A 26995-nucleotide genomic window follows, 5' to 3' on the forward strand; every position below is an offset into this window, starting at 1 on the left:
TACTTGATGCTGCCATTTGTACATTCTTCAGCAGGTTAAGGTCTTGAATGCTTGGCTGTTAGCAAAATTTGTTTAGAATGTGATGCCAGCTGAGAGTAGAAACATTGTGATTTGAGAATTAAGCACTGCATTTCTCGAACCCCAAAAAGCAAACTTTTGAGGGAGGAGTATGTTTAAGAAAGGGGTGGGGAGGGAAGATCCTAACAGTTTTCTCGTCACAGTACACCGAGTAAATATTTAGACTGATATATAACCTTCATAGTGTTATGTTGTACAAAATTGCCAAGAGCCTAGTTTGTAGTCTGAATGCTATGCTTGTTTTGAAATTTAAATAATAAACAATTTATATATGTGTATATTTCAGCTTAAAATCACATTTTGGTGGATTTGGCTGTTAATAAAAGCTTATGGTGGAATCAAGCGCTCTCCAACCAGGAAAAATATGAACAGGACCACACAAAATGCTTCCACTGTGTCATTTCTTTTACTGCTGTTCCATTAAAATAAACTCTTTGCCATAGAACTACTTGTCATTTCCCGCTTCTCAAAAATATTATAAGTAGTGTAGTTACTAAAGTATTCCACTTCTAGCTTTGGTATCTACTTGACTATATTTGCAGAAGATCCTTTACGTTCCTTCCTGCCATTTCTTTTCAACCACATACAGTACTGGATCTTAAATACACTGTATTAAATGCAGGTTTCGGCCAGTGCTGCTCACAACTAAACTGAGGCTAGTCAGTGTCATACTCATCTTGGTTTGTCATCAGTGATTCCAGAAGGAAAGTGCGTTTGGTCTTAATGCATGTATTCCAGTGTCCATGTCTACTTCAGCATTTACTGAGATAAATTCTTGACTTGTATCTTCTGCTTACAGCATGCTTTTTCTGTCTCTTGAATTTTATTGCTTACTGAGCTCCACTGAAGCAAAAAGGAAGTCTTTAACTTTATGGAAATTTGTTGAGCTGGATAATTAGCTCATCTCGTTTGTATGTTTGTGCAATCTCATATAACATGGCCCTCTGTCATTATCATGTCTGTTGGGCTTTCTTAAATCATAAAAGTCATGGGTTTATTCTTATTTAGCTTCCTTGATTCAAAACTACTTTTGTTTCATCTGACAATGGGGTTTCCCCCACTTTTGTACAAAGTATGAGAATAATTCTTTTATGAGTGTTTTCGGTACTCCTGAGGTTTTTCTGTTACTTTCCTAGAGGCAAGTGCATAAGTAAGATTTGTTTAGAAAGCAGAGGAACTGGTTTAGTGGAGAAGTATTTTATGATCTCTGCTTCATATGCACGCATGAAAATTCACAAAATTTCTTTAAATGTTGTCTTAAAAATGTAGGTAATGATACCGTCAAATGCCTTAAAATAGTAAAATGTCCATCAAGTAGTGAACTGGAGGTTTAGGGTGAGTTGTTGTCATATTGGGTATATTATTCAGTACCACCAGCTTTGGTATTTCCTTTGGCATTATATAACCTTCAGTGTAGGTAGATGGAATCAAGATGCTCTCCGCAAGCACAACTGTAGTGTTGTGATTCAGAGATGGTCTCCCAAATGATAAGAATGCATGAGATTGGTGTCATGATAAGGCTACAATTCTATTCTGGTATTAATACACAGTAAAACATTAGAAGTGCTGTTAACATCCTTAAGAAATGTTTTTGGTTTAAGCACGATTCAGCATGCATTTTAGTTTGCAAATTGATTTACTTCACCTTTTTAAATTCCTGGGATCAAAGAGCAGTGCTCACTTGCTCCTGCAGTTGATGAATACTTGCAATGTTTTGTTACATTTTTTTGTGCAGTTAGTTTCCAAAACCTCCTCGTTTACAAGGGTGTGAATAGTCTGCATTTACATGCACTGCCAGTAGTGTTCACAAGCTGGCAGGTAGGTAATACTAACTCACAAGGTTGTGCTTGAATGCATCACTTCTGTTATGCTCTTACCCCCTCCACTGTGCCAACAGCTGAGAGAGCTGTGAGTTTTCCCTACACTCACATCTTTCTGGCTCATTGTCAGTCAAGCTATGCCAACTGCACCAGCCAGTAAAAGCATATAGGAAAAATAAATTTGTCATAGGAAAAGTACAGAGAAGTGATTACTTTCATGCAAGACTACACTGAAGGCACTGTTAGGCTGTACTTCATTAATGCAGAAAAACTAGCTTTCAAAATCAGGGGGTTTGTCAGTGATAGTGTCCTTGAGGACACTTCCACTCAAAGAGTTAGGACCAAAACATGGGGTATTTTTAAACTGCTGTAATGTAAACATTTTTAGTAATTCTAAGAGTAGATGAGACAACAATATATCATTGTATTGTATCATTCTCAAAGAATTCTATGCAAATAATGGTAAAGGGATGTGCTAGCTGATATGCAAGAGATTTATGTAATAATTATCTTTGATGAACTGCACTTTCTACATTGTTTTCTTCATTGTTTCCAAACATTGAATTTTTCAGGTTATTTACATTGTAATATAAAATAACAGAAAGTAAAATAGTTGTGGAAGTGTATCTGTAACTGTTAACCTGAGAAACTTTTGTTTTTTTTACTCTTCCTTAAACACCCATTTACCCTTTCCTCTTGTTATTATAGTGAGGGGAAATCAAGCAGGCTCCTTTTTCTGTAGAACTTAATTCCTAAGTACAAGTTCAAAATTTGTAAGCTTCAGGACACAAACTTCAGGATTTGTGTGATTATTTTGTGTCTAATTCTTTTGAAGAACTTTGCAGGACCATGCAGAAGGCATTGGGATACGGAATGCTTCAGATTATGCTTAAAGTTGCTTAATCTTGGCATACTAATCTAAATAACAACAGTGTTGCATTTTTTTGTTGCTTATACATGTTGAGCAGAATCTGTCCCATGAAAGTCAGTAGTACAACTGAAATTAACATTAAATAATGCATCCAGTATTTGTCACAGCTCTATTAAAGGACTGTTACAAATGCATCAATTATTTACAGATTAAGGTCAATTTCATCGGTCTGTATTTAATATATTATATTGACATAATATGAGAGACCTAATTTCTAGCCTTCACTCAGCACTAACTTCATGTGGCAAAGATGGCTATCGAGTAGAAAGTTGGTTTTATTGCTCTGGAAATAGGAGTACAGATCATAGAATGGCGTCAGATTTTCTGAAGTCAAAATATTCAGAAAGTATAAAATGTGCAGAACATTGCAGGTGTTTAGCTTTGACATTTGTGAACAATCTTGTCAAAATGTGCAGAAACTGTTCTGTACCAAAACCAAATACTATTTTCCATCCTGTCTAGGAGGCATACAATAGTAAGAGCACTTAGGAGCAGTTTTCATGGGAAAAATATTCTCCACATGGCAGAAAACTTAAAAAGTCTGTCTTCTCAATACCTGCTGTCTCCCTGATCCTGTTATAAATTGAGGAAGGGACTATGGTGAGAAACTTTTGAGTAAGACAAGGGATTGGTGCTGGTAAGTTGAACCCTATCAGTTACTTTCCTCACATGAAATGCCTGATCAGTTTTAATCCAACAAGTGGGTCAGTATTCCTTGGGTGTGCACAGCACATATGAAGTTCTGTATCACTGAAAGTTACAAATGGGAAATAAGCCAAGAGAAAACTGGAATAATTTCTGCAATACAAAAATATAATTAATTAAAAAAGTAGTATGAAAAGTGATATTAACGTATTTCATGTAAGATACTCTGAAGGCCAGGCTTCACTGGTAACAGTGTAGTTTATGACAGTCTTTTCTGAGGAGAAGAGGCAATGCTCTTTTGGCTTCATAAGATCGGAAAAGATCAAGTTTCTCTTAATGGCATATCAGTTTCTTTCAGTTGATGAGCTTGTCTCAGTGTGCTTATTGTGCATGGGAGGTGAACCTAAGAATACCAGAAAAAAGCTGTTTTGCTAGATTTCTGATGGCCCTTCAGATATTTTAGTTAAAGCTATTTCTTCATCTGTGATAACTTAGAACTTGGCAGAAATACTTTACAAAGTAGGCATAACAACAGTGGATCAATTTCTCCATCGTTTGGAATAGTTTTGGTGAGCAGAATTCCAAGAGATATATGTACCAGAAAACCTGCAACAGTTTTTCGCTGGGCTCATCTAAGACCTGTGAAGCCCCAGGAACTTAAGTTATTCCCATATCTATGTGAAAGCTCTGGCCTAGATCACAAAGTCAATTTAGAGGCTTAAATGTTATTTAAAAGCCATCCTGTTTCCTAATAGACTTTTTTGATCTCCAGAATGCCCAGTCTGTTATCTAGATTATCAAAAACCCATAGGACCTGTGTTTTCACTGGTTCATTTCCTCTGGTTATCTATTGAATTGCCCACATCTGATTTTAATTAGCAATTATAAGTCACAGGTGTGTGCATATGAAAAAGAGAAGAGGCAAATTGTTGTTTGCCCTGTTTCTGGGTATGGGGAAGAATTGTGTTCTCTTACCTGTGCTGGCTTAAATTAATGTTTCCTTCAAGTGGGTCAGTTTAACATGAAAAATTAGTAAGTTATTTTCCTTCCTTTGCTTTCCTCATTCTTGCATTCTCTCTGACCTGCCACACAAGTGTTAGATGTGGATTCAAATCGCTCTGGATCAGAAAGGTTAGTGAACTCTGGTCTTGTGCATTGGTAGTGGGTGAAGATGAAAGAAGAGGGAATTCCACTGTCTGGTCAAACACCAGGACAGGGTCCCTCTCAAGGAATGCTTCTTCCTGTAGCCCACAGTTAGGTGTTTAAACAAAAATACTGTGTAAGTTATCCTTTCATATATTATTCAAATTGATCTGGTAGCTGGGAGAGACATAGATAAGTTATTTAGAGTTTAGATGTCTTCAGTAGTACTTTTAATACCTGGCTTGTTTTATCTCATGATAGCTCTGAAAAATGTTTTCAGAGTTGGGAAGAGATTGGTGTGTTTGAATTGTGCCTCAGGAACAGCCTAGACATCACCACTATTATGTAGCATTTTTCAGGCATTGATCCCCTTCTCTCTATCCTGTGCTGGAATACGCTTACTAACAAGATGTTGCTAAGAGAGAAGGAATAAGCATAAAATGCCCCTTACAGAGTAGTTTTACTGCTTGCAGAGTTTGGGCTATTGCTGCTGGTGGTCTGCATCTTTGTAAGTGAAAAAGTGATTTTTCAAGTTACAAGATGAAAGCGGGAGAGAAAAGAAGTGAATTAACAATAAAGTTTGTGGAAGTTTTCAGTATTCTAAGATAATATCTGTTCATATAAACCACCAGGCTACAAAGGATTTCAGGGTTTTACAAAGCTTCTGCTCAGCTTCCAGCTGGCAAAAATAACCGTATTTTCAGTAGTATGAAAGGTGGTGGTTATGCTGCTTTGCATTGCAGAGTGTTCCATATCCCATGTTGTATCATGTCTCAGAGTAGGTCAGTATGAAATCAAGAGTGAAAGAAACGAAACTTTGAAGGTATTTGTTTTTTCCAGCTCAGTAACTTAATATTTCATCAGGGGCCATCTGGGAACTAATCTGAATATGCTGCAGTGAAGAGAGCAGCCAGGGAGGAACTCTAATGAATTCTCAGTATACATTCCTGACTGCCTTCAAACAGTTTGGCAGCCATAATTTTTTAAAGCATTCCAAGCACTCATCTCTCATTGTCTTTTGTGGTTTGGACGAAGGATCGTTGATTGTTGGACTGGTTTTGAGGTAGTCCCTTGAGTGCAATTGTGGATCCTACCTCACACATTATCATCTACATTTGCATATAATTGAGACATAAGCTTTCTGGCAAACTGCAAAAGTAATGCTGTAGATCTGTTGTTAAATTTTCTAAGAACAAACACAACAGGGATGCCAGCCTAAGATGTAGGTCAAGAATTTGTCCACAAATATTCTTTATTAAATCCAGTGAAATCCTCCAGAGGACGTTAGATATGAGTTAAAGAAAAGACCTGTATCCAAAACTTCTTTATTATGGGGAGTAAGATAAAATGAGAATCGGATCTTTTTTTCCTCTGCACTTGTTTGTTTGAAATTGAAAGCATTCCAGGTATCTTCTTTTTTCTTTATTATTATTATTTTTATTTTTGACTTTTTTTTTTTTTTTTTGGAAAAAAGCATCAAACCGCCCCCAAATCCATGTGTCACTTTTGTAAATAACATCCATGCATGAGAATACATGTGTGTATTAGGGGTGGGGGTGAGACAGTGAGAAACCACAGAGGCACTTTATACCTAACATTGCTCCTGCAACAGCTAGTGGGGTGAGAGGTGACTTTAGCAATGACTTACATTACATAATACCTCCCATCTCACTGCAGATGTGTGAGTTTGTTTAAATGTTTTATGAGGTTTTTATTACACTGTAATATAGTCCCAACCCCTCTGCAGTTGCCAGTTTGGTCACAAAATATAATAAATTTTCAAATACCTAATGCTTTAGCTATTCAATAATTTTCTGACAGGGCCCCCAGTGCAATTATGGTACCTCTGTGTTGCTGAGCTACTTTTGTTTGGGATGTGTAGAATAGCAGCTTTAGTTCTCTGATCCTGTTCTACAAAATCTCTGTGTTCAAGCAGATTTGAGTTCTGTACACTTGTAAAAAATTACTGTTCTCTGTGTCCATTTTTCATGTGCTGTGATACAATAGCAGGCTGTGCAACAGTAACCAGTGCTTTCACACTCCTTTGGGGTTGCCATGCCTAGCTGATTTGTGGTGTAAGTAGCAGTCTCAGCTATGGAATTTTTTCAAGATTCTGAAACAAACTGAATTCATGGAAAGCATCTGTACTGTGTGCTGATATGCTGCTTTGCACCCGTATGATAAAGTTTACATTGGAGGCCACTGAACATTAAACACCAATTCATGAGAGAGCTGAGAACAGGCCAGAGCAGTCTTCACTTTACATTGGAACATTGCTTCTCAGTATCCCATTCCCTCAAAAATTTTATGAATTTTTACAGAAGGGAGGAAATTCAGTTTCTGAAAGAAAAAAACCCACAACCTTACGCTTTAAAAATATGCTTAATTTATAAGCAGATGGTAATTTTTAACTAAGTATTTCAAAGAATACGAAGGGAATAGATATATGCGTAAGGAAAGTGGTTCTCTGTTTCCAGTTTCTGCTTCCACTGAGGCAGCTTTCTGCTGGGCTCTGAACATTATATGGAGGGCCGATGGTCAGATCTTGATTCAGAAGGACAGTTTTCCATTTTGAAATCCCTCTCAAAAAGGGTTGGCTCCTGAGATGTAGAAGCAGGCAAAGAGAGAGTATTTCAGCAGAATTTTGCTCCTGAGGAACTTGTGTCACTAAGTGGGAGAGAGACTGCTGGAAAACAACAGCCTTACCATGTGTGAAGCCTCTGAATTCAGGAAGGTGACTGCGTTTACAGAACTGTGAGGAATATGAAAATTCTGTGCTGTTTCTTTGAATGATTACTTTTTTAAGAACGACAGGTAGGAATAGAAACCTTTGGTTTCTGGCATTCAGACCGAAATGGAGTCTCAACATTCTAGATAAAAAAAATACATGTTTTTCCATAGTTATTCTTCAATGGACTTTTCAGCAGATATATGACTGTCTTCCATACTGAACTAAGTTCTGTACATTTCCTTTTAAGACAACTGCTATTAAAAATACATTGAGAAGATACAATTCAAAATTCCATAGTGAAATTATATCTGTGAAGTATCCAATCATCAGAGGCATCTGTCATGTAAAACAAATGGTCTTACTTTGGCCTACAGCTTTCTGAATGGTCTTTGTAATAATAGGATACTCAAAGAATTCAGCTGTGTCTCAATATAGCTAAGCTGTATCTTCTATATAAATATCTGCCAATCTGTCTAGAGTTCAGAAATATAAAAGTTGTTTCCTTAACATAGCTCTGTCAGTTTTAAAGTGATTTGTAAATTCCTTAGGTCACCTCAGGAATAATAATAGCTAACATTTAATTTAGACATCACAAAAGGTAGTTTTTTTCCTAGTAGGGACTACTAGAGGGATTAATAGACTGTGCTGACTTCACACAATGAGCCAGTGACTCTAGACTTAGGTCTAGAGATTCTGTGTCTTCTGATCTGTAAAAAAATTGCAAAATAAAGAGCCAATCTTTGTTACCATATGCTATTTTGTGTGTCAGGTATCTCAAACTACACCAGCAATGTCAGATTGGTAGCAGGATGGGATGTTTCAAACAACTGCAAGAGTTAAACTGAAATAAAGCTGCTTTTTCCTCTGGATCAATGATTGCATGCCTGTGCTCCTCATGGTGTCAGTAAGATATGAAAGTATTGCCCACACATTTTGAACATTTTATGACTATTTTGTGTATGCATGTGCCAACTAAAGGTATATTATGAATAATTAAATTATCCTTCTGATAACTTACGTGCGCTATATTTCCATTTTTGTTCTGCTTTCCTGTGAGGTGTCTTTGTGTGTGTGTAAATAGTAATTTTCCATTGGTTTGTATCTGGCTGTGTTGATTGAATACCTGCATATTTGTACAGTGCTCTACTTTTGGGGTAAAAGACGGCATATACTTACACTTTTCTAACGTTAGTGGATAAAATACAATGATCCTTACGTGGAAAGGAGTCAGTGAGATGTTCAGTTCAATGGAGAGTGTAACATGATATGAAACACTTTGGTCATTTGCTATTTTTTCCCCCCTCTGGAAATGAAATATTAGAAATATCAATCTAAGCTGAGAAGAAAGAATTTTAACTTAATTTTAGCCAGATGGAAACAGTTTATAAGCAAGGGTGAGGTGGGAGAGACTTTTCTCTACTTATGGCTTTTGTGACTTGGGTGAAGAGCGAGTGTGCTCCCTACAGGGAAAACAGCTAACGCCTACATATCTTACTTCCAAGGTGTGAGGATTGAAAGTACTGAAAGAAGGGTGTGAAGGCACAGTCCATACCTCAGGGTCTGTGCTGGTTTCTGAAGAAGATGTGAAGGCAGTGAGATATGCCTGTCCCTAGCTGGTATATAGTTCAATGGGAGTTAACTCCAATTGGCTTAAGGTCTGGGAGAAAGCAAATGAAGTTTTTTTGGCTGATGCTTTGTTTTCTTTTGTGAGGCTTTGTGAAGAACGGAGACTAATTTTGTTAGAAGCTTTCCTCAATTCAGAAAGAGCCAGTCATCTCCTATACTGTTTTCCACCATCTGAATAGGAATCAGGCAAAGGGCCCAGCAGGCACATTCTCTACCTTAACCCAGTGGCGCCTGAAGAAGCCAAGAGTCCTCTTTCAGGCAGTTGCAGTGGGAAAGGACCAGCAGCTACTTAAAAGTGCCCCTTACTCACATCACTGGTACTTTGGGGGCTAGAAGGGAAGTAGTAGAAGGCAGCTGGGAGAGCTGCCAAGTGTCACACTTTTGGCAGCTTTGTCACACATTCCTTCAATTTAGGATTTGGCTCTGCCGCAAGGAAGACTTGCAGGTCTCTGCTTGAAGTTTTACTTATTTACCGCTTGGGGCCACTGTGGCACTCTTGAGCAGGAAATGTGGAGCATCTCCTCCCTGTTGGATCCCAGGGAGGGAGGAGCTCTTGGGAGGTAGAAGTTGCAGCAGCATATGGGCAGGACCATTTCCTATTGCCCTTATTACCTTTGCTTTGCTTCAGGTGACTGAAACAACCTTGAGCATCCCGGGAATGTCCTATCACTCCTCAACTAAGCAGGTTCCCTGACAGCCCTGGTCTAGTGCTGAGTGATCCCATCCTAGTTCTCCATCCATCTGGGAGCACCTACTCCAGGTGCCAGGACTGTGTAGTTCTTTACCCTTCTTCAGGGTAGAGTGTGCTGACAACAGGATTAAGTATTCAGGCATCAAAAATAGCACTGGGGGCAAACTGAAGACAAGATTATGCAGCATTGTTAAACAGTGAGAGAAAGCCAGGACAGCAGGACAAGTTGAAAAAGTCATGTAATCGCTGTTGAAAATGCACATGTATCTTGAGGTAGTGAACCTCTACGATGCTGGCAAAAACACTTCAGATTTTAGTTTAAAATGTGATTGGAACAGTGTATTAACTCTCTTAGGCAAATGCTTTACTATTAAATTCAATATAGTTAAACTTCTTTTTCTATAGTAGTACCTGAAAGAAAGTACTTTATTTCTGTTTTACTGCATTAGTCTTTCAGTCTGTAATTAGGACCATAATTTTCTTGTGCACTTGTATTTGGAATAATGAAGCTAAATAACATTCCTTTTCTAGTTGGATCAGTGCTGGTAAGGTCATTATCTTGTTTTATATAGTTAGAGCAGTACTAAATTGGAATGCTGGGTTTTTTTATACATTTCTCTGTATGTTTCATACAAATTAAAAAGTAACTCAAGAGGCTACATTGACTCTCACTTTTAACACCAATATAAATGTAGCTTCTTTCAGAGAGAACAAGCAGTGGAGATTACTTCTTTGAAGGGGTTAGAGGGAAAGATAAAGTTGCCATTCTCTATTGTTTTAATGGTAGTGAATGACCTGCTTAGCCTGGAGCAAGAAGTCCCTGGGGCATAGACATCCACTGTAAGCAAAACTGACCACAGTGACCCACCGCAGCTCTGCTTCTTGGTTGCAGGAGTGTGGATTAGTATTGGTTTTCAATTTAGACAAGATGTTGTGTGAGTCACCTGCCCCCTGCCCTCCCACCAGTGCTATGAATAATAAACTCAGTGAGAAGTTGAAAGCCAACTGATGTGCTGCCAGGGCACGGCTCTTTCTCCCTGCAGTCCTTTCCCTCTCTGCACTTTGCTGGACATGCAGGGCCTGTTGTGGGTGGAGGTGAAACACAGCTGGAAGGGGCTGATTCTAATGGCATTCATAAGTGAAGAAGGAGGTTCTAAATCTGACCCACCCTGGGGAAAAGGGGCTGAGGTCATAGGAGGGCAGAATGCAGAGTACTATTATGATGAAAAAGTGAAAAAAAAAATTACATCAAATGTTTGTTTAAGGATCAGGAGTCCTGTCCCAGCCCCTTCGGTTTGCCAAATATTACATGAAGCTACAAAAAACCCAACTCTAACCTCTTACAGCTCTCCCATTAGGTCACATTAAGCTTTGGCAGGGAGGATGGTCCTACTTGGTGGTTTTCTGATTTGTGGTTTGAATTTGGCCAACCTTACTTATTTAAATTTAGTTTACTTTGTAAATGCTCAATGATAGAGTAAAACTCTAGAGTAAACTTGTTCTGGCCAACATTTATTGTGGAAACATTCTGTATTATCAAGAGATCTTTGCAGAACAGCTAACAAATTAAAACAAAGCATTTCAAGTACATATTGAAGTTCTTTTTGTAAATGAAGAAAATGTACTGATGGCTTCAAGCCATCACTTCTGGTGGTTATCCTCTTCTAGCCCTCTGGGCTTTTGTAAAACTGGTGTCTTTTCATTCTCCCCATGAGGACAGCAGTCCCTTTGGCTGTGGTGCAACCAGGGGAATGAATCAAAATATGTTCTCCTTCTTTTAACGATGTTAACATTTTAACAAGTTTGTCTTTCCTTCCTTTATGAATAACTTGGTGACCCTGTTTGTTCACATGGAGGCCCAGTTTGACTGTTGCCATTAAATCATGAAGAGCTGATTCCAAGTAGGGATTTTCCTAATCTGAAAAAAATATTAATTACACTATATGTAAGTTTTATTTTGTCCACTGGAAATAAAATTTAAAGTGTGGGGAGGATTATCTACTCTTTATGTCTTCTGAATGAAAAAAATGGTTGTTCTATCAGTAATATTTTCTTTATAAAAACACCTTAACAGAAAGAGGAAAAAAAATTCAGTTGCTTTTTTCTTCATGAGACATTTTTGATGTGTTAAAAACAATAGAAATGCTTGGTAGGTGACTACTTGTGGTAGAGTAATACTCCTGTCCTTTCTATGATCTTGTGACATACAAGATGCATCTTTATAGCTTTTTTTAGTGCGGTTGCCAAGTATAATTGAAATATAATCTCACCATAGATAATTTGTACTGCATGGAATGCAAATAGCAAGAGCTGTGAAGCACTTGAAGAAGCCTTGCTTATGAACCTCTAACTCTTGCAACTTGGGAATGTTGAAAATTTCACTTAGATGAAAAACATGCAAAGAAACCGTTTGAAGTGTTTGTAATACTTTTTTTTTTTTTTTTTTCCAGAACTTCAGGATTTGTGAACTTTCTTGATTGTGGGGTAAAAATGGCACATTGCTTTTCTCTTTGAAAAGAAGTTTTGCAACAGTTTTAAAGACAAGTGACAGTAGGGCATAGGGACTACTAACCTAATTATGATTTTAAGTATAAGTTTTATTTCAGAAATATCTCTTAAATTGTTTTAAGGAAAATGCCTGCAGTTTTGATTCAGCAATTACAATTATCTCCTGCCAAACTTTATGGTTTTATTCTGTGTATGTATCTTGTGTAGACCAGCTTTTCCATCATTTTGTATATGAATTTAGGCTCTGTGTTTAGCTGTCTGACAGCCCTGTAATCTGGGGATTATACAGAACAGGTTCAATACACGTAGCAGTGTTTGTACAATGCTCCCATATTTGGCACTTAGCACGGTTAATCACTGCTTTTTGGCAGGATAATTAACCGAATACCATGCTCACTGATACCTCAGCAGAATTTCTTCTCGTCCTGGAGTTAGCTTGTTGAAACAAGTTAAATGTTCTTATACATCAACTGTAGTGCCGTCAGCAGTGTAGGTTTCAAATATATTATGAAAGTCATTTAAAGAAATATAATCTCTGGGTTTTTTTATGCCCATGGAGTCTTTGAACTCTTGGCTGACTTTTCACAAATGCTGGCAACTAGAGCAATAACTTTACTGATATGGTTGATTATCTGCTAGTTACAGTTAAAACACCAATCTGTTCTACAGGAGTCACTGTCACACCAGCTAGTGATGGCCTGACTGGAGATGAAGAGTAACCTAGAGATGAAAAATTCCTGTATTCTCTGAAACTCTTAAAACATTCTGTTCTTCTTAACACTTTTTTCTCTTGATAGTGCGTTTCCTGTGATAGTAAAACCACCTTTAAATACAAAGCCATATTGTGATAGCTGTTACTGACACTGCAGTTCAGAGTTGGAGACAAGTTTTTACAAGATTTGTCAGTAGCATTTGTATTGTTGAGAGGATGTTGAATTATTAAAAAATTGCAAAGCTGAATATTTTTGCAGGGCAAGTTTTCCAGAGCTATTCATATGCTGTACAAATTGGCTGCCGTATCACAACATTATTTCCATTTGTTTTTTAAATATCAGGATAAATTTGGCTATAAAAAGGCCTGTGCAAAATCTCAATAATTTTTTGGATAGAAAGTGCCTGTCTTGTTTGTTAACAGTAATCTTCTTTTTTTGTTTATGATTTTGCATTTATGAGCTTGTAGGGTTGCTTTCAGAAGTGACAGAAGAGGTGGTACATGATGTTTCTTATTGCAGGTCAGTCTGTAAATACATCAGTTTGTTATTAGTGATGCTTACTAGCTTGCCAGAGGTTCGGATTAAATACTCAATCACCATTATACTAAAGCTGAGAAGAGTCATTACTTCCAGTTGTATGAATGAGTAAAACTGAAGAATCTAAATGGAGGTTGTTTGGGTCAATACTGGGTCAGTACTGGTGACTGCTCCCAAAACCTGCTACAAAATAAGTATCTTGTCAATCTGCTTATATTTGGTGCGGTTTTGGCATAGAAAGCTGTATACTTGATTCCCTCAAAAATTTAAATAGAAATCAAATAGGGAATTATACAGTTTTTCCTCACAAATCAGACTACTCCATTTGCAGTATTACACTGTATTTTGTTTTCTCAACAAGCTTCTATAACAATAGCATTTATACTCATGTTGGCTTTTCTTGTGCACTGGCCAGATTTATTAGACACTCTTGCTTTACTGAATATAGGCTGGCTGATCTCAGAAACAACTAGCACAGTATAATGGCGGTATCCGTAATTTAGATTTATTGTCACTCCTCATCTGTGGTACTCTGCTGTTATGGAGAACGTGTTATGCTACTTCTTTGCCTGCTCCCTTAAAATTCTCTATAGCTAACCTTTGATATTGGTTGATAGGCACATAAGAAATGTGTTATAGGAGTAAATCTGACCAATAGAAGGTTGCAATGCTAGAGCTCCCTTTTCATATTTGATTCCAGGTCGCTTCACAATATTCAAGTTATAGTCATACGAACATGTAGTCTGTGTATTTAATTTCATGATGCTGAACACAGTATAAATCATTCACTGAAAGAAGCTAAAAGAAAAAGTCTCCCTAAATTATAATTAATGTAAAACATATAAAATAACAACAATTAGTTGAACTGGTTGAATAATGTTGAATTTGGGAAAAAAGACTTGAAGAGTTCACAAAAAAAAAAGCCACTTATTCAAGTAGATGCCAAATTTTTGCTTTGGTGTAAGATAGGCACAGAAGTATTAAAGCCTTTGTATGGCTTTATGTTGCTGTGATGATGTACATCCATGATTTTAGGATTATCATAAGAAGTCCTGATTTGTTTACACTGGAGCACTTTCATGCTTTTCAGCATCAGGTACATGTATATTACAGTTCAGATCATGAGTGTGATTTTGAAACAAATCTCACAATGATCTCCACTTGCTTCATTTTTAGTGTGTATCACAGTGAAGACCCAGAGGCCAAAAACTGGATTCCTTTCAAGCAAAACTTGTACTCCAGGAGTGTACCTGGTATACTTCAAACTGCACTGGTGGTCTATCCACAACCTCAAACTAGAACAATCCTGAAACAGAAGCCCTCAAAGGGTATATATACGCAGGAATGTCAGGTCCTTGGTGCTGTCAGTATAATAACTGCTACTTCAAGGGATACTTCAATGTTAGATCCACTTGTATTGTACCGCATAGCTTGCTAACTCAGAGTTGTAGTATCTCTTACCTTTTTCCTGTTGGTGTATCTAGTTTATTCATCATATTCTCAGTGAGGTAGATAAACTGACAAATGCACTTTCCTGTGTAGTAGTATTTTATTCTATCTGCCATCATTCTCAGCAATGATTAGATACCTGCACAATGCTAAGAAATAGCCTGAAATTCTACTGGGAAACATTCTGCTCTTATATGAGTTATGTATGGTAGTATTTGCTTTTTCTTTGAATGTCAGAGCTACCACTTTTCCCTTTTAAGACTCCCCTGTGGTGACAGTAAGCATTGCCAGTCACATGGCTAAGATTCAGATCTGGGAGAACTGCCATAGTAAACTGAATTTGAACTCTGGTCTTCCCATGCCTCCACTGGGATCTATAACTGTCTAAAAGGCAGGTCTGGCCAGAAAATTTTTGTGTTGCAAAATTACTTTTGATGTGCAGCTGGCTGTGTAAAATGCTGCTTATTCGTTTGTCCAAATTCCAAAGCTGATTTAAACCACACAGTCTAATCGATAATGCAAGTTCCTTTTAAAAATAAAAATATTTATCTTTTTTATTAGTTGACTTGCTTACAATTGAACCCAAGTGTTTTTGAACACTGGATGCAACTGAAGCTCTCTAATTTATTATAGATCAGCTAGCAGGCTGGTGAGTTGGGGCAGCCATGTGTTGGGGCAGTGGCAAGCCTCAGATAAGTCACGCTTGTCAGGATTTTGTATGTAATCTTTAAAAATGTATATAATTTCCGTATTATCATATGTTAATTTACTTGTAATAACATTACTTCTTAAAGCACAGTATTTTGTTCACAATATATCTCAGATCTGCTGATATAATACAGTGGAGTCTCACTGGAAGGACAGGTTGAATGGGGCTTTAAGCAACCTGGTGTAGTGGAAGGTGTTCCTGCCCATGGCAGGGCAGCTGGAACTAGGACTTTAAGGTCCTTTCCATTCCAAACCATTCTATGTTTCTGTGAGTCATTGCATTCAAGCATTCATTGGTTTAAGCTGAAGACCTTGCCTAAACTCCTTGTTTTCAAGAACCTTAACTTAGAAACCAGCTAACACAGCAAGTGAAAGAAAAAGTGTGTAGGAAAATTTAAATCAAAAGCATATGTAGTAATTTTGATAGTGGATTGGTTGGCCTAATTTTATAATATGTATTCTTGGACAAAATGTGAAAATCTGCTGTTAAAACAGAGGAAAACAATTGAGGTTATTTTTATTTTGGATGTGTTTTAGTGTTCACTATATATTGGTTAGTATACTGTCATTTGAAAGTTGTGAAAAGGTTGCCAATAGTCTCACAGTTCAAGGAGCTGTAAGAATTAAGGTTACATCATGCAGTCTATTCCTGAAGGACTGCAGCCCACTGAAGGGACCCACTCTGGAGCAGTTTATGAAGAACTGCAGCCTGTGGGAAAGACCCACATTGGAGAAGTTCATGGAGAGCTGTCTCTTGTGGGAGAGAGCCCATGCAAGAGCAGGGGGAGAGTGTGAGGAGTCCTCCCCTGAGGAAAAAGGAGCAGCAGACAAAATGTGTGACCAACTGACTGCAACCCCCATTTCCCTCTCCTCCTGTGTTACTGCTGGGAAGGAGGTTGAGAATTTGGGAATGAAGTTGAAGATGGGAGGGGTGAGGGGAAAATGTTTGAAGATTTAGTTATTATTTTCTCATTACCCCACTCTGATTTAATTGGTAATAAACTAATTTCCCCAAGTTGAGTCTGGTTTGCCTGTAACCTGTAACTGCTGCGTGATTTCTCCCTGCCCTTGTCTTGATCCACGTATATTCTCTCTCCCCTGTCCAGCTGAGGAGGGGAGTGACAGAGAAGCTTTGGTGGGTACCTGGCCTCCAGCCAGAGTCAACCCACCAAATATCTGTATGGCCCTTAGCTTCTCAATATCTTTCACTTGTCTTCAGCTATTTCAGATTTGGGGATGTAATACAGGAGAAGGCTGCAACCGTTTTTACTCTGAGAAGACATTCTTGAAAAAATATGTTGCACATAAAAAGTAGGTGGAGGCAATTTTAGTTTCCCTGCATTACTATAGGTGTCCCTTGGACTTTCAGTCTAGATTTTAGACTGGTCAACTTTACTGGGGAATATGAATTAGAGGTCAGAGTAAATGTGCCTTCTACAGTCAACCTTACTATTCTGCCACAGTGGTTTTGAGCTTTCTGGTTCAGATATTTGTGTAAATTAAAATATTATTTTTGATGGCACTTTATAATTTCCCAACAAAGCTATAATTTTTTCTAGTTTTAAATGGAAAGATCACCATAATACTTAAGCCAAAAAGCATTATCCTCTAATTTTCTCTTCCAAGTTGCCTTCTTACTGATTTTGTAGGGCAAATATAGAGAATCAGAATATATCATCTTGAATGTTTTTGTTAAAACTCCAGGGTATCAGGCAGATTTAGGATCTGATTTTGACGTGCTATAATGCTGTGGTTTGACTTCGAGGTTTTAATCATATTTTCTTTGACTATTTTCAGGATTTTGTTTTTAATTGAGGCCATATTAAAAAGGGAACTGTGGCAATTAATACTGTAATTTTAATGTAATCCAAATGATTTTCTAAATAATTATTTTATTAACTATGCAAGTTGAGTTGACTCTAAATAAAGAGAAACATTCCCCTAGGGCTAATAAAACTCTGCATGAACATGGGCAACCTCATTTTTTTTTCCCAGAAAACCTCATGATTCACATTTTTAGAAGCTTTTTATTTGTGTTTTTTTACATTTAGCAAGTAGGAAATAATTGGTGAGCTACCCATGATAGCATGAAATACTCGATCATGTTTTTCATAAACTAGTTTTCCTTTTAAGTTTCCAGGGCATCTCTTTTCCACTTGAATACTGTACTACATAATTATAAACCTGACCCTAGTAGGACCCCTGAAACGTACCAGCATGACTTTTGAGCTGGTGTTGGAACTAGATGCAGTTTGGTTCTATGTAAAATTTGTCCACAGAAGGTAAAAAAGACACACACCTCCCAGACCCTGTAAGTATGTGGTTAAGAAATGCACACATTTGCAGGAAAGAACTGCCAATTAATGTAATTTGCAACAGGTTTCAAAGTCTTGACTTAGGTTGCGGGTTGAATAGTGGGGGAAAACACAGAAGGGAATGGTGTAGCAGTTCAGGCAAGGGATGCAATGTGGCAGGGAAAAAATAGGTAAGCAACAGCGTCTGGAAACTTGTGAAACTGGTCAGTGAGAATCCAGACTATAGTAGATTGGAAAAGATCAGAAGTAGCTGAGAGGAGAGCTATGTGGTACTGGGTCACAGAGCAGGACGAGAACATGATTGTTTCTTTTGACTTGGAAAGCTCTCTTGCTTTCTTTAAGTATGACTCCTGTGTAATTAGTTTGGCGTGTTGCACTGGTTGCAAGGTATGAGGTGAATAAAGATTTGTTTTCAAAGGTGGCAAGTGAGTAAACTTCACTGCTTTCCTCACAGTTCTGCTATCTGCAATTGCCTTGTGGCTGTAAAAGTTCTTTCCTTGAGGTGATTTTATAATCGCCTTACTAAACTATGTGTTTAACTACCGTGTGATGTGCCTCTGGAGGAGCATCTCTGGTTGTGTGCACATAATATATTGCCAGATAAATAGTTTTTTTGGCAGGTTGCTTGTAAGTCATATTATCGTCACCTTTACCAGTCATATGGAGCCAATCAGAGCTTTCCCTGATCATTGCGAAAGAATGCAGAGCAACCCATGAGCACTTGCTTTAACTCTTACCAGTTGCCTTGCTCATCTCTTGTTCTTTACTAATGGATGTGCTGGTCCATGTGTGTGCATGTGTCTCTTAAAACACATGCTGACTGCGGGAACTGACAGTACTGGGCAACTCAGGACAAATGTATATGGGGAAACATCTCAAATCAATCCACACATCTCTGATGTGATGATTGATTTGATGATTCTTTCTCAATAAAATTGACTCTTTGTTTTTGATTATAAGTTTTTTTCAGCTCTTACAAGTTTGAGGAATGTATCACTTCTTGTGGGAGAAAATTGAGATGCCCTAAGTTCCAAAATACTGGGGATCTGCTTATACTTATCAAACCACTGAATATTCTTAGAAAACGACCATTTGACAACCTGAAAGCAAAGGAAGTCAATCTTCATGAGACTAGTTGGGTACTTTTGCAGCTGTCATGGTATTATATTCATATTTTCATTTGCCTAAGATGAAACCATTTTACGTTTTTCATCTACAAGTTATGGTCCTGGCAACAAAAGGGCATAGGCCTTTGAAGACAGGAGAAAAAATAACAATCTGAATTTACTTTTTTTACAAGAAATGGCAAAGATAGGCTGGTTTTGTTCCCTAGAACTTGCTGTATCTTGTGGGGGGAGGGTGTCTTACCAATCAAAACCAACCTCCTTTCGCAGGAGTTTTCTTTTTACTTTGGAGTGTGAAAGCACTCCCTCTCTTTTCACTCAGTGGAGTCTTTTAGGCTATCTGCCTGCATGGCAAGGGTAGGGTTTTTTTTCTGTTTGTTTGTAATAATGTGGCTGCAAATCAAATGGAGTGTTTGGGCTCTTCCTTAGTATAGATAGCATGATGGTAAAAATCTCACTTATGTTAATTTTCCTCAGCAAGTGCTTAATATCCATTCCTGTGATCTGAACACATGGATGTTTTCTCAAATGCCTGTTTTTTGCTGTTATCATCAAGCCTAGTCTGTTTGCTCTGGACTCCTTGTCAAAGCGCAAACAAGAAAATTTAACAGAGCACTGACAGGGCTTGGATCTGTGTTAAAAACTTGTGCACTGCAGTAAATTTCTGACTGGTAAAGGAAATATCTATACTTACGTAAGTGTATAGATGCACGTGAGAATGCATGTCCACATACATGTGTACATACTTACACAGTATCACAGTATCACAGTATGCTGGAGATTGGAAGGGACCTCAATAGATCATCTAGTCCAATCCCCCTGCCAGAGCAGGAACACCTAGATAACGTTACACAGGAATGTGTCCAGGCGGGCTTTGAATGTCTCCAGGGAAGGAGACTCCACAACCTCCCTGGGCAGCCTGTTCCAGTGTTCCGTCACCCTCACTGAGAAGAAGTTTCTTCTCAAGTTTAAGTGGAACCTCTTGTGTTCCAGTTTGCACCCATTACCCCTTGTCCTATCATTGTTTGCCACTGAGTAGAGCCTGGCTCCATCCTCGTGACACTCCACCTTTATATATTTATAGACACTTATAAGGTCACCCCTCAGTCTCCTCTTCTCTAAACTATAAAGACCCAGCTCCCTCAGTCTTTCCTCATAAGGGAGATGCTCCACTCCCTTAATCATCTTGGTTGCCCTAACACATCTTCTGAAAAGTCACAACAATAATGTGTTGGACTGGAGCCCCAAGTGGTTTCATGCAGTGCTTTGTAGAGGGTAGATTATGTTCCTTTGCTTCTTCATTGCTTCTTCCTTTGCTTTCTTCACTTCCTTTGCACTTACCTTATTTTTACTTACAGCTTATTTTGAATAGGAGGGGAAAAAATGATCTATAAGTGGCTATTCTAAAGGTCTGTGTGGATCCTGTTAAAAAAGCACAGTGGTACAGCTGTGAGAATCTCAGTATGTAACTATTTTATATTTCTCTGGACTTTTTTTGTTACTTCTATTGAAATTTCTTAGATTTATTGTGTACCGTACCTTCTACTACACCAAATACAGATACTTAAGCTAAGAAAATTTTATGCAAAGAAGAATGTGTGGTGAAATTATACCTCACCATCAGTTAATTTTAGTGCCCTTTTGTTCTGCTGCAAGTATTAAAGAGGTAAGGGCTCACAACAACTTTCAGAGTCTTTTAGGGTCTATGAACATCTTACATGTATTGTATACAGCTCATAATTTGCATATTTTGGGGTCACGTAATTTTTGTTTATTCCTATATGCCCTCTATACTGGTCTATTGCTATAATTTAATACAATTACACTTTATAAAAAAATCCCACTTTGAAATTATGAGATTAAAAGAATCCATGTGATATGATATTAAAATTCAAGGAAAAAAAACCAATTACTTTTGATGAAAGGTGAATTTGATTTGGTTTGCGATATAGATTTATAGGGGTGATTAGCTAGTACTATCTGAAATGCTGGGGGTTTTGTTTTGTGAAAAATAGAGTAGTCCATTGGTAAATTGCATATTGAAGTAGACTTTATACTCGGAAGTTACTCTTTCTAGAGAGCTGAAATTGGATGTTATTTGGTCTTGTCTCTCTTTTTCACTTGCCAGATTAGTTTTCCTGGCTGTTTCCAAAGGCGTATGAGTTATGTGTGTGTCTGTCTTGTTGCTTAGCAGTGGATAACTTTTTTTTCAATTGTACGCTGCTGTTGGTTGGGGGTGGTGGCAGAAATCAATGATATCTATATTGGAATAACATCTCATAAGATTCCATTCTTAGCTAGAGAGCAGAGAAAATGCATTTAATTTTACATGTTTACACATTTTCTGTGCTCAATTACTTTTGGTTTTGGTTTAGGGTCATGTTTTTAGTCATGAGTATTAGGTATTTTAGAAGTCTAAATCTTAAGCAAAGCCAAGTTTTCAGGGTGGGCTAAGGAGAATGGGTGATATGCAGTGTGAGAAACGGTAAATGTAAAGCTATTCTTCCAGATGAGAGCTGGAAGGTTAGTAGAAGACTTTACTAGGTGACAAAGCCTACACTGGTACAGAGCTGATTCCTTCTACATTGTAGAACTTACTGATACGCTCCACTAGGTGGCACGTGTTAGGAGACTTGGTGACATTGTGGTGTCAATACATCTATAAAATTGTATGGAAAAATCTTTTCTTTAATCGATGTATAGCATGTGTTGCATGCTTTTACAAGTCGTAAATTTTGTTCTGGGAGCAAATGTTATAATCTTTTCTTTCCTCCTGTGCAATGGAGGTTTCATTTTCAGAGCAGTAATACATTTAGAATGTTCTTGTACTCTTTAGACTGTAGGACACTATCCAAATTAAAATGCCAGCTATTTTAATAGCTGATCTTCAGTGTGAACCTCCTTTTCTTTACAAACTTCTGCGGCTCCACAGAATTTTAGCAGTGCTCCATTTTAGCTTTTCTTCATTTGGAATTTGTTGAATGGGTAGCATGCGCAATCTAGGGTAAAGAGGTACAATGCTTGTTCTTGTTTTTTTTTTTTTTTCCCCTCAGAACTTTTAAAAACAGAATCATAGAATCATTTAGGTTGAAAAAGGCCCTTAGGTTCAACCATTAACGTAACACTACCAAGTCTACCACGAATAGTCCTCTTGTACTCCTTCAGGTTTAGATAATTCAGTAAATCTTGTATATGGCATAGGAATTATTGTTTTCATAACATCAAGTGAAGTTTTCAAATTTTAGAAATGAGGATGATTTTTTTTAACTACTTCTAAAGGCAAGAAATTTGTGGATTACTATTTACAAATTAATCTGAATGGAACTTCTGGGTATTAAGTATCTTTTTGAACTCAGTCTCAGTGCCAAAGTGTCACACCATCTTAAGCATGAGCTGATATCCACTGTTTTGTTGTATTTATCTTAAAAAGTCAAATATCCTGATCCATGATATAAGAATGTAATTAAATAATTGCCTTAAAATGCATGCATTTTTTAAGGAAGTTATACCTCACTGCAATTGTTAATCAGATAACTGGGGGTAAGTTTTGTTAAACAGGTTAACTGTTGGGTGGTCTTCACAATATTAATATTAAAAGATAAAAATCAAAGAATAGAAGCAGATAGAATGAAACAGGTTAACGTCCCACTGTTTAGAGAAGGATTCTGTTTCAGTAGAAGCTAGGTTTTTTTAAGACTATGACAGGTTTTGGATATTTTAACAGGCAAATAGTTTGTGGACATAGATATCACAAACTTCCACAGATGTTTAGAAAAGCCTTCTGGTTCACCTGAGGTTTCATATTAAACTTATTGTGAAGATTACTGAGGTGTACAAGCACAAATTAATAAATACCTCAGACCTTTTTCCGTAAGTCATGCAGCTGTGCTCTGGGGAACCTGCAGAGTGGAGTGGGACAAGTTTCTGCAGAGAAAATGGGTTATTTTCAGATAAAGAGGGGTTGTACCACAAAATCTATCTGTGAGTATATATACTTGAACATAGAGTAATGATTAAAATAACACAGAGAAAGAAAATGTTACTGGATAATGCCAATCATGCGTTTTTTCTCTATCTGTTGAGTACCATTTTAGTGTATATTTTTCAGACTTAGAGGTTGTGATTCAGAGTCTGTATTCATAATCTTCCAGTAACAGAAATGGCATGTTTTCAGAGGCTAGAACACTCAGCACTGAAAATCAGGTTCAAATTTGCTGTGCCAGCTTTCTTTTCAGTTCCTTTTCTCTAAGATATAACTAATATGTATTATATATGCAGAGAATTAATTACCCCTCTCAAAGTTATCTGCAGCGGTGGGTGGAGGGTAATATAAAGGTACAAATTATGAGTGTGAATATTTGATTTCAGAATATCAAAGTTGGCCCAGAGCTTTTTTGATAGCCAAGTACAAGGGAGCAATAGAAGAGAGACAGGGTAGTCTTAATGGCCATACTGTTGAGGAACTGGTCCAGAATGGATGTAATGTTAACTTAGGGGAAGAATGTAACATTAAGTCAGGAAGTCTCAACCCTACCTTGACTATTGCTGAGTGAATTTTTATTTAAGGGATGTTTTATTTGATGTACATCACCATTTTTTTGGTCTATTTATGGATGAGTTCAAAGTAATACTCAAGATATCCTCAAGCTTAGTATTTGAAGTAATTTAATAATTTTTATACATTTAATTCAATTAATGTAGTTAAATAAGGGATACATAGTTAAAGATAATCAACCAACAGATCAGTGCAATACCTATTTGGCATCATATTCAAACTTAGTTCTGGCAGATAATATAGCCAATAAGAGAAATTTCTAATCTAATGGATGAATAGAATTCTGAGAATCTGGTTTCTTGTTAAAAGCACAATTCACTTTCTGGGTCTGTTCATCAGTATCTGCTTAATTATTGTTTTCTCTAAATCACTTCTGCAAGCAAAATACCAGAATATTTGCATCCAGTATCCCCCCCACACTGTTAATGAAGTAAAATTAGCAATAACATTTATTAGTTTATTTTGAAGTTTGAGTTAATGATGTGGAAATGTTGAGCTTTTCTTTATATTTGATCTCTTCTGATTTTGACCTTTTTTTTTGTGTTGAAACAGTACAGCTATTTAAAAAACTAACAAACAACAAAACTGTCACAACAAAATTAAAGCTTTGTTTCCATCAAGATGTAACACGTGTAAATTGCAGTACTTGCTTTTCTGTATTCTGAGCCTGCTGTTGCTTTCTCCATGTGTTGAGACTCCAGTACTTAAAGTGCTCCTCTCTTTCATACATAAAAATGTACCTTCAGCCCATCAAACTATTTCCTTGGGAAGTTGTGGTTCACAGCAGCATGACCAAGTTAGTGTTCTAACCTGGAAATGAAAGGAAAGCAGAAGCTGAGCTGTTTGAGAAACCTTGGCATGGCAAGGGATTACCCTGTCTCATTTTCCCCAAACCGCATTTTTCTGGAATTACGCTCCCTGTGAGAGTCCCCACCCAGGCAGTCCTTCTCACAGATGAGGTATAGAAAGCCACCATCAAGCTGAGCTAGGAGCTGTGTTCGGCTTCTCAGAGATGGAAACCTCTCTTCATTACATCACACCTGGCCATATTTCAGAGATTAATGAACAGCGTCGTGTCAGTTTTAATATATCGCAGTGCTTTAGTTTACATTGACAATGTAATCATAAATTCTCTGAGCCGTGAGCTACACCTTAAGGACTTGCATGGAGTTCTAAGAAGGCAAGAAAAAGAAATGACTATGAACTAGAGAGTGTGCCAGTTTTGAGAAAAACCTGCAGATTTTCTAGGACATTAGGTTTCAGAAGAAGGATTACACACAGACTAAACAGAGTAGTAGTCATAAAAACTTAAAGACATCACAAAAATAAGATCCTTTTTAGGTATGACAGAATACTAAAGGAAATTTATACTGAATTATACCACCCAAGCAGACCCATTAATTAACGTAATGAGAAAATATGTTCCGTTTCCATGGACCTAAGCATGTCAGGAAGTATTTGACACTTTTAAAAGGAGGAGAGGTGAAAGCATGCACTTCACTACTCCTGAGATTCTCAGATTTTAGCTTATTTATTAACATTTATGTTTGGGCTGCTGAGGCATTCGGATACGTACTAATCAAGAAAGAGGAAGAAAAAATTACTGTAAGCAACCAGTAAGTCTAAAAAAATGTAAACACACTTTGTACTAACTTTTAAAGTTCCATCTCTTGAACACTGGAGGGATTACCATATCACACTAGGAAATCATGAGTGAAAAGAAGCTTTCTGTTGCTAAGATGTGATTCTGAAAATTATATGTATGTGAAACTTTTAAATCCATAAGCAGATGCTGTGTGTACATTCCAACTGCTTATACTCCTAAAGCTGGCAATTAGAGCATTTTGCAGGATCAGGAAATAAAAGCTAGACTTTCAAGGTTGTTGAAACATCAGTTTTGTGTGCAAATGATTTTAAAAATCATGTTCTATTTTCTTTTCTCGGAGTTTTATTCCATTCCTGTTGTTAAAATATTCTCCTGAATATTGCTTGGAAATTCTTATGGTCATTCCATAATAAAGCAAATGGAAAACATCAGTCTGATACTTAATTTTTTTATGATACAAAAAGTTCTTGTCATATACTCTTCCATTTCATACCTGTGATGTAATTATGGCCACTTGAAAGGGATGTTGTAGGTGTCATCTTCTGCAACGTGTGATGTCACCTTTTGATTTGGAAAGCACCTCCCACAGGTTTCCATCTCTATTGATTTGAAGAATTTTTGATAGATTTGAGTACCTTCTGCAGATACATTCTTAGACTTAATGTGTTGATCCAGCAGGATTCAAGTGAGGTATTGCTGTAGTGTATTTAATAAATGTGCTAATAATACCATTACAGATAATTACTAGAAAGCTCTTTCTGAACATCTAGCTTTCAAAATAGGCAGAGGAAGGAATCTGATTTGTGTGGGTTCACTCTTTATAAAAGGTTTAATGTTAATTCTTTGTTAATCCCTGTTAATTTGAGTAATCATTTTCTGACCTGTGGAAGGTTTTACTTGAGCCAGTACTGATAGTGAAGATGAGTCTTCGGCTGTGACTGTACTGCAGTTAATAGTGACTGCAGCACATAGAACAGATTTCTGAATGAAATGTCAGTAAGCACTTGAGGAAACTGGTTGCAGTTAAAAATAGTCATGCAGAGCTTCACAGGCTCTGAAAAGCCTGTTTCAAAGAAAACCGAGATGTTTCTTTGCTTCCCTAGACTTCCTGATGCCGCTACTAGATTGCTGCTCACACTCAAGCTGACTAAAAGCTATCTTCCAGATTTCTGTACAGCTCAGTAATCACCAAAAACTTCAGCAAAGACATGTCTTCTCATTAATTTACTTTTGTAAGGCACAAACACTTCATCACTTCCTGTTACTTTTTCAGAAGATGCATGCCAGGTTGGATGTGGCGTTGAGCAACCTGGTCTAGGTGCCCCTGCCCATGGCAGGGGGATTGGCACTAGATGATCTTTAAGATTCCTTCCAACCCAAACCATTCTATGATTCTATGAAAGGATTCACTGAATCTTGTGGGTTTTAATGTCTCAATGTCATAATCTGACGAATGTTTTGTTTTGAGCTTTTCATAGGGGTATTCATTTGTCAGGGAGGTGAAGCTTGACACTCACAATGGTAGGTACATGTTTCACTGAAGCCTACTGCTGCCTGAACTTGCCTTCCTAAAGACTGTCTTAAACTTCATCAGACTTTAATCTCTCTGGGGGTTGATAGGCTGGCACCACTGAAATCACAGGCAGAGCTCCTGTGGACATCAACAGATCTGGATTTACTCTGTGATCTTTTTTGGCAGGTGGATTTTGTTAAAAAAAAACAACCCAAAAACTAAAAGAAAAAAGTTCTCGGGTGGTAATTTTCATGTTGGGGCTGTTTTCTTAGCAATTTGTGTGATAGCTTTGTGCTTCTTCT

At 37.4% G+C, this 26995-nt stretch overlaps 1 protein-coding gene across 2 annotated transcripts in view; it reads left to right on the plus strand.

Annotated features, from left to right (window-relative positions):
- ANAPC10 (anaphase promoting complex subunit 10) overlaps positions 1-26995 on the plus strand; it is a 109434-nt gene that overhangs the window by 54375 nt on the left and 28064 nt on the right. The window contains exon 6 of one of the 2 annotated variants that reach the window (XM_062625740.1): positions 1814-2362. The exons of the other annotated variant lie outside the window; for it this stretch is intronic. Within the exon in view, the coding sequence (XP_062481724.1) occupies positions 1814-1929 (116 nt within the window). The 3' untranslated portion in view covers positions 1930-2362. Of the gene's footprint in view, positions 1-1813; positions 2363-26995 lie in introns of those variants that run through there. 2 annotated transcript variants of the gene reach the window in all.

Source organism: Pezoporus occidentalis, unplaced genomic scaffold (assembly GCF_034315485.1).
Source record: "Pezoporus occidentalis ecotype Australia unplaced genomic scaffold, CSIRO_AGI_Poc_V1 ctg281, whole genome shotgun sequence".
In the NCBI taxonomy this organism is placed as follows: Eukaryota; Metazoa; Chordata; class Aves; order Psittaciformes; family Psittacidae; genus Pezoporus; species Pezoporus occidentalis.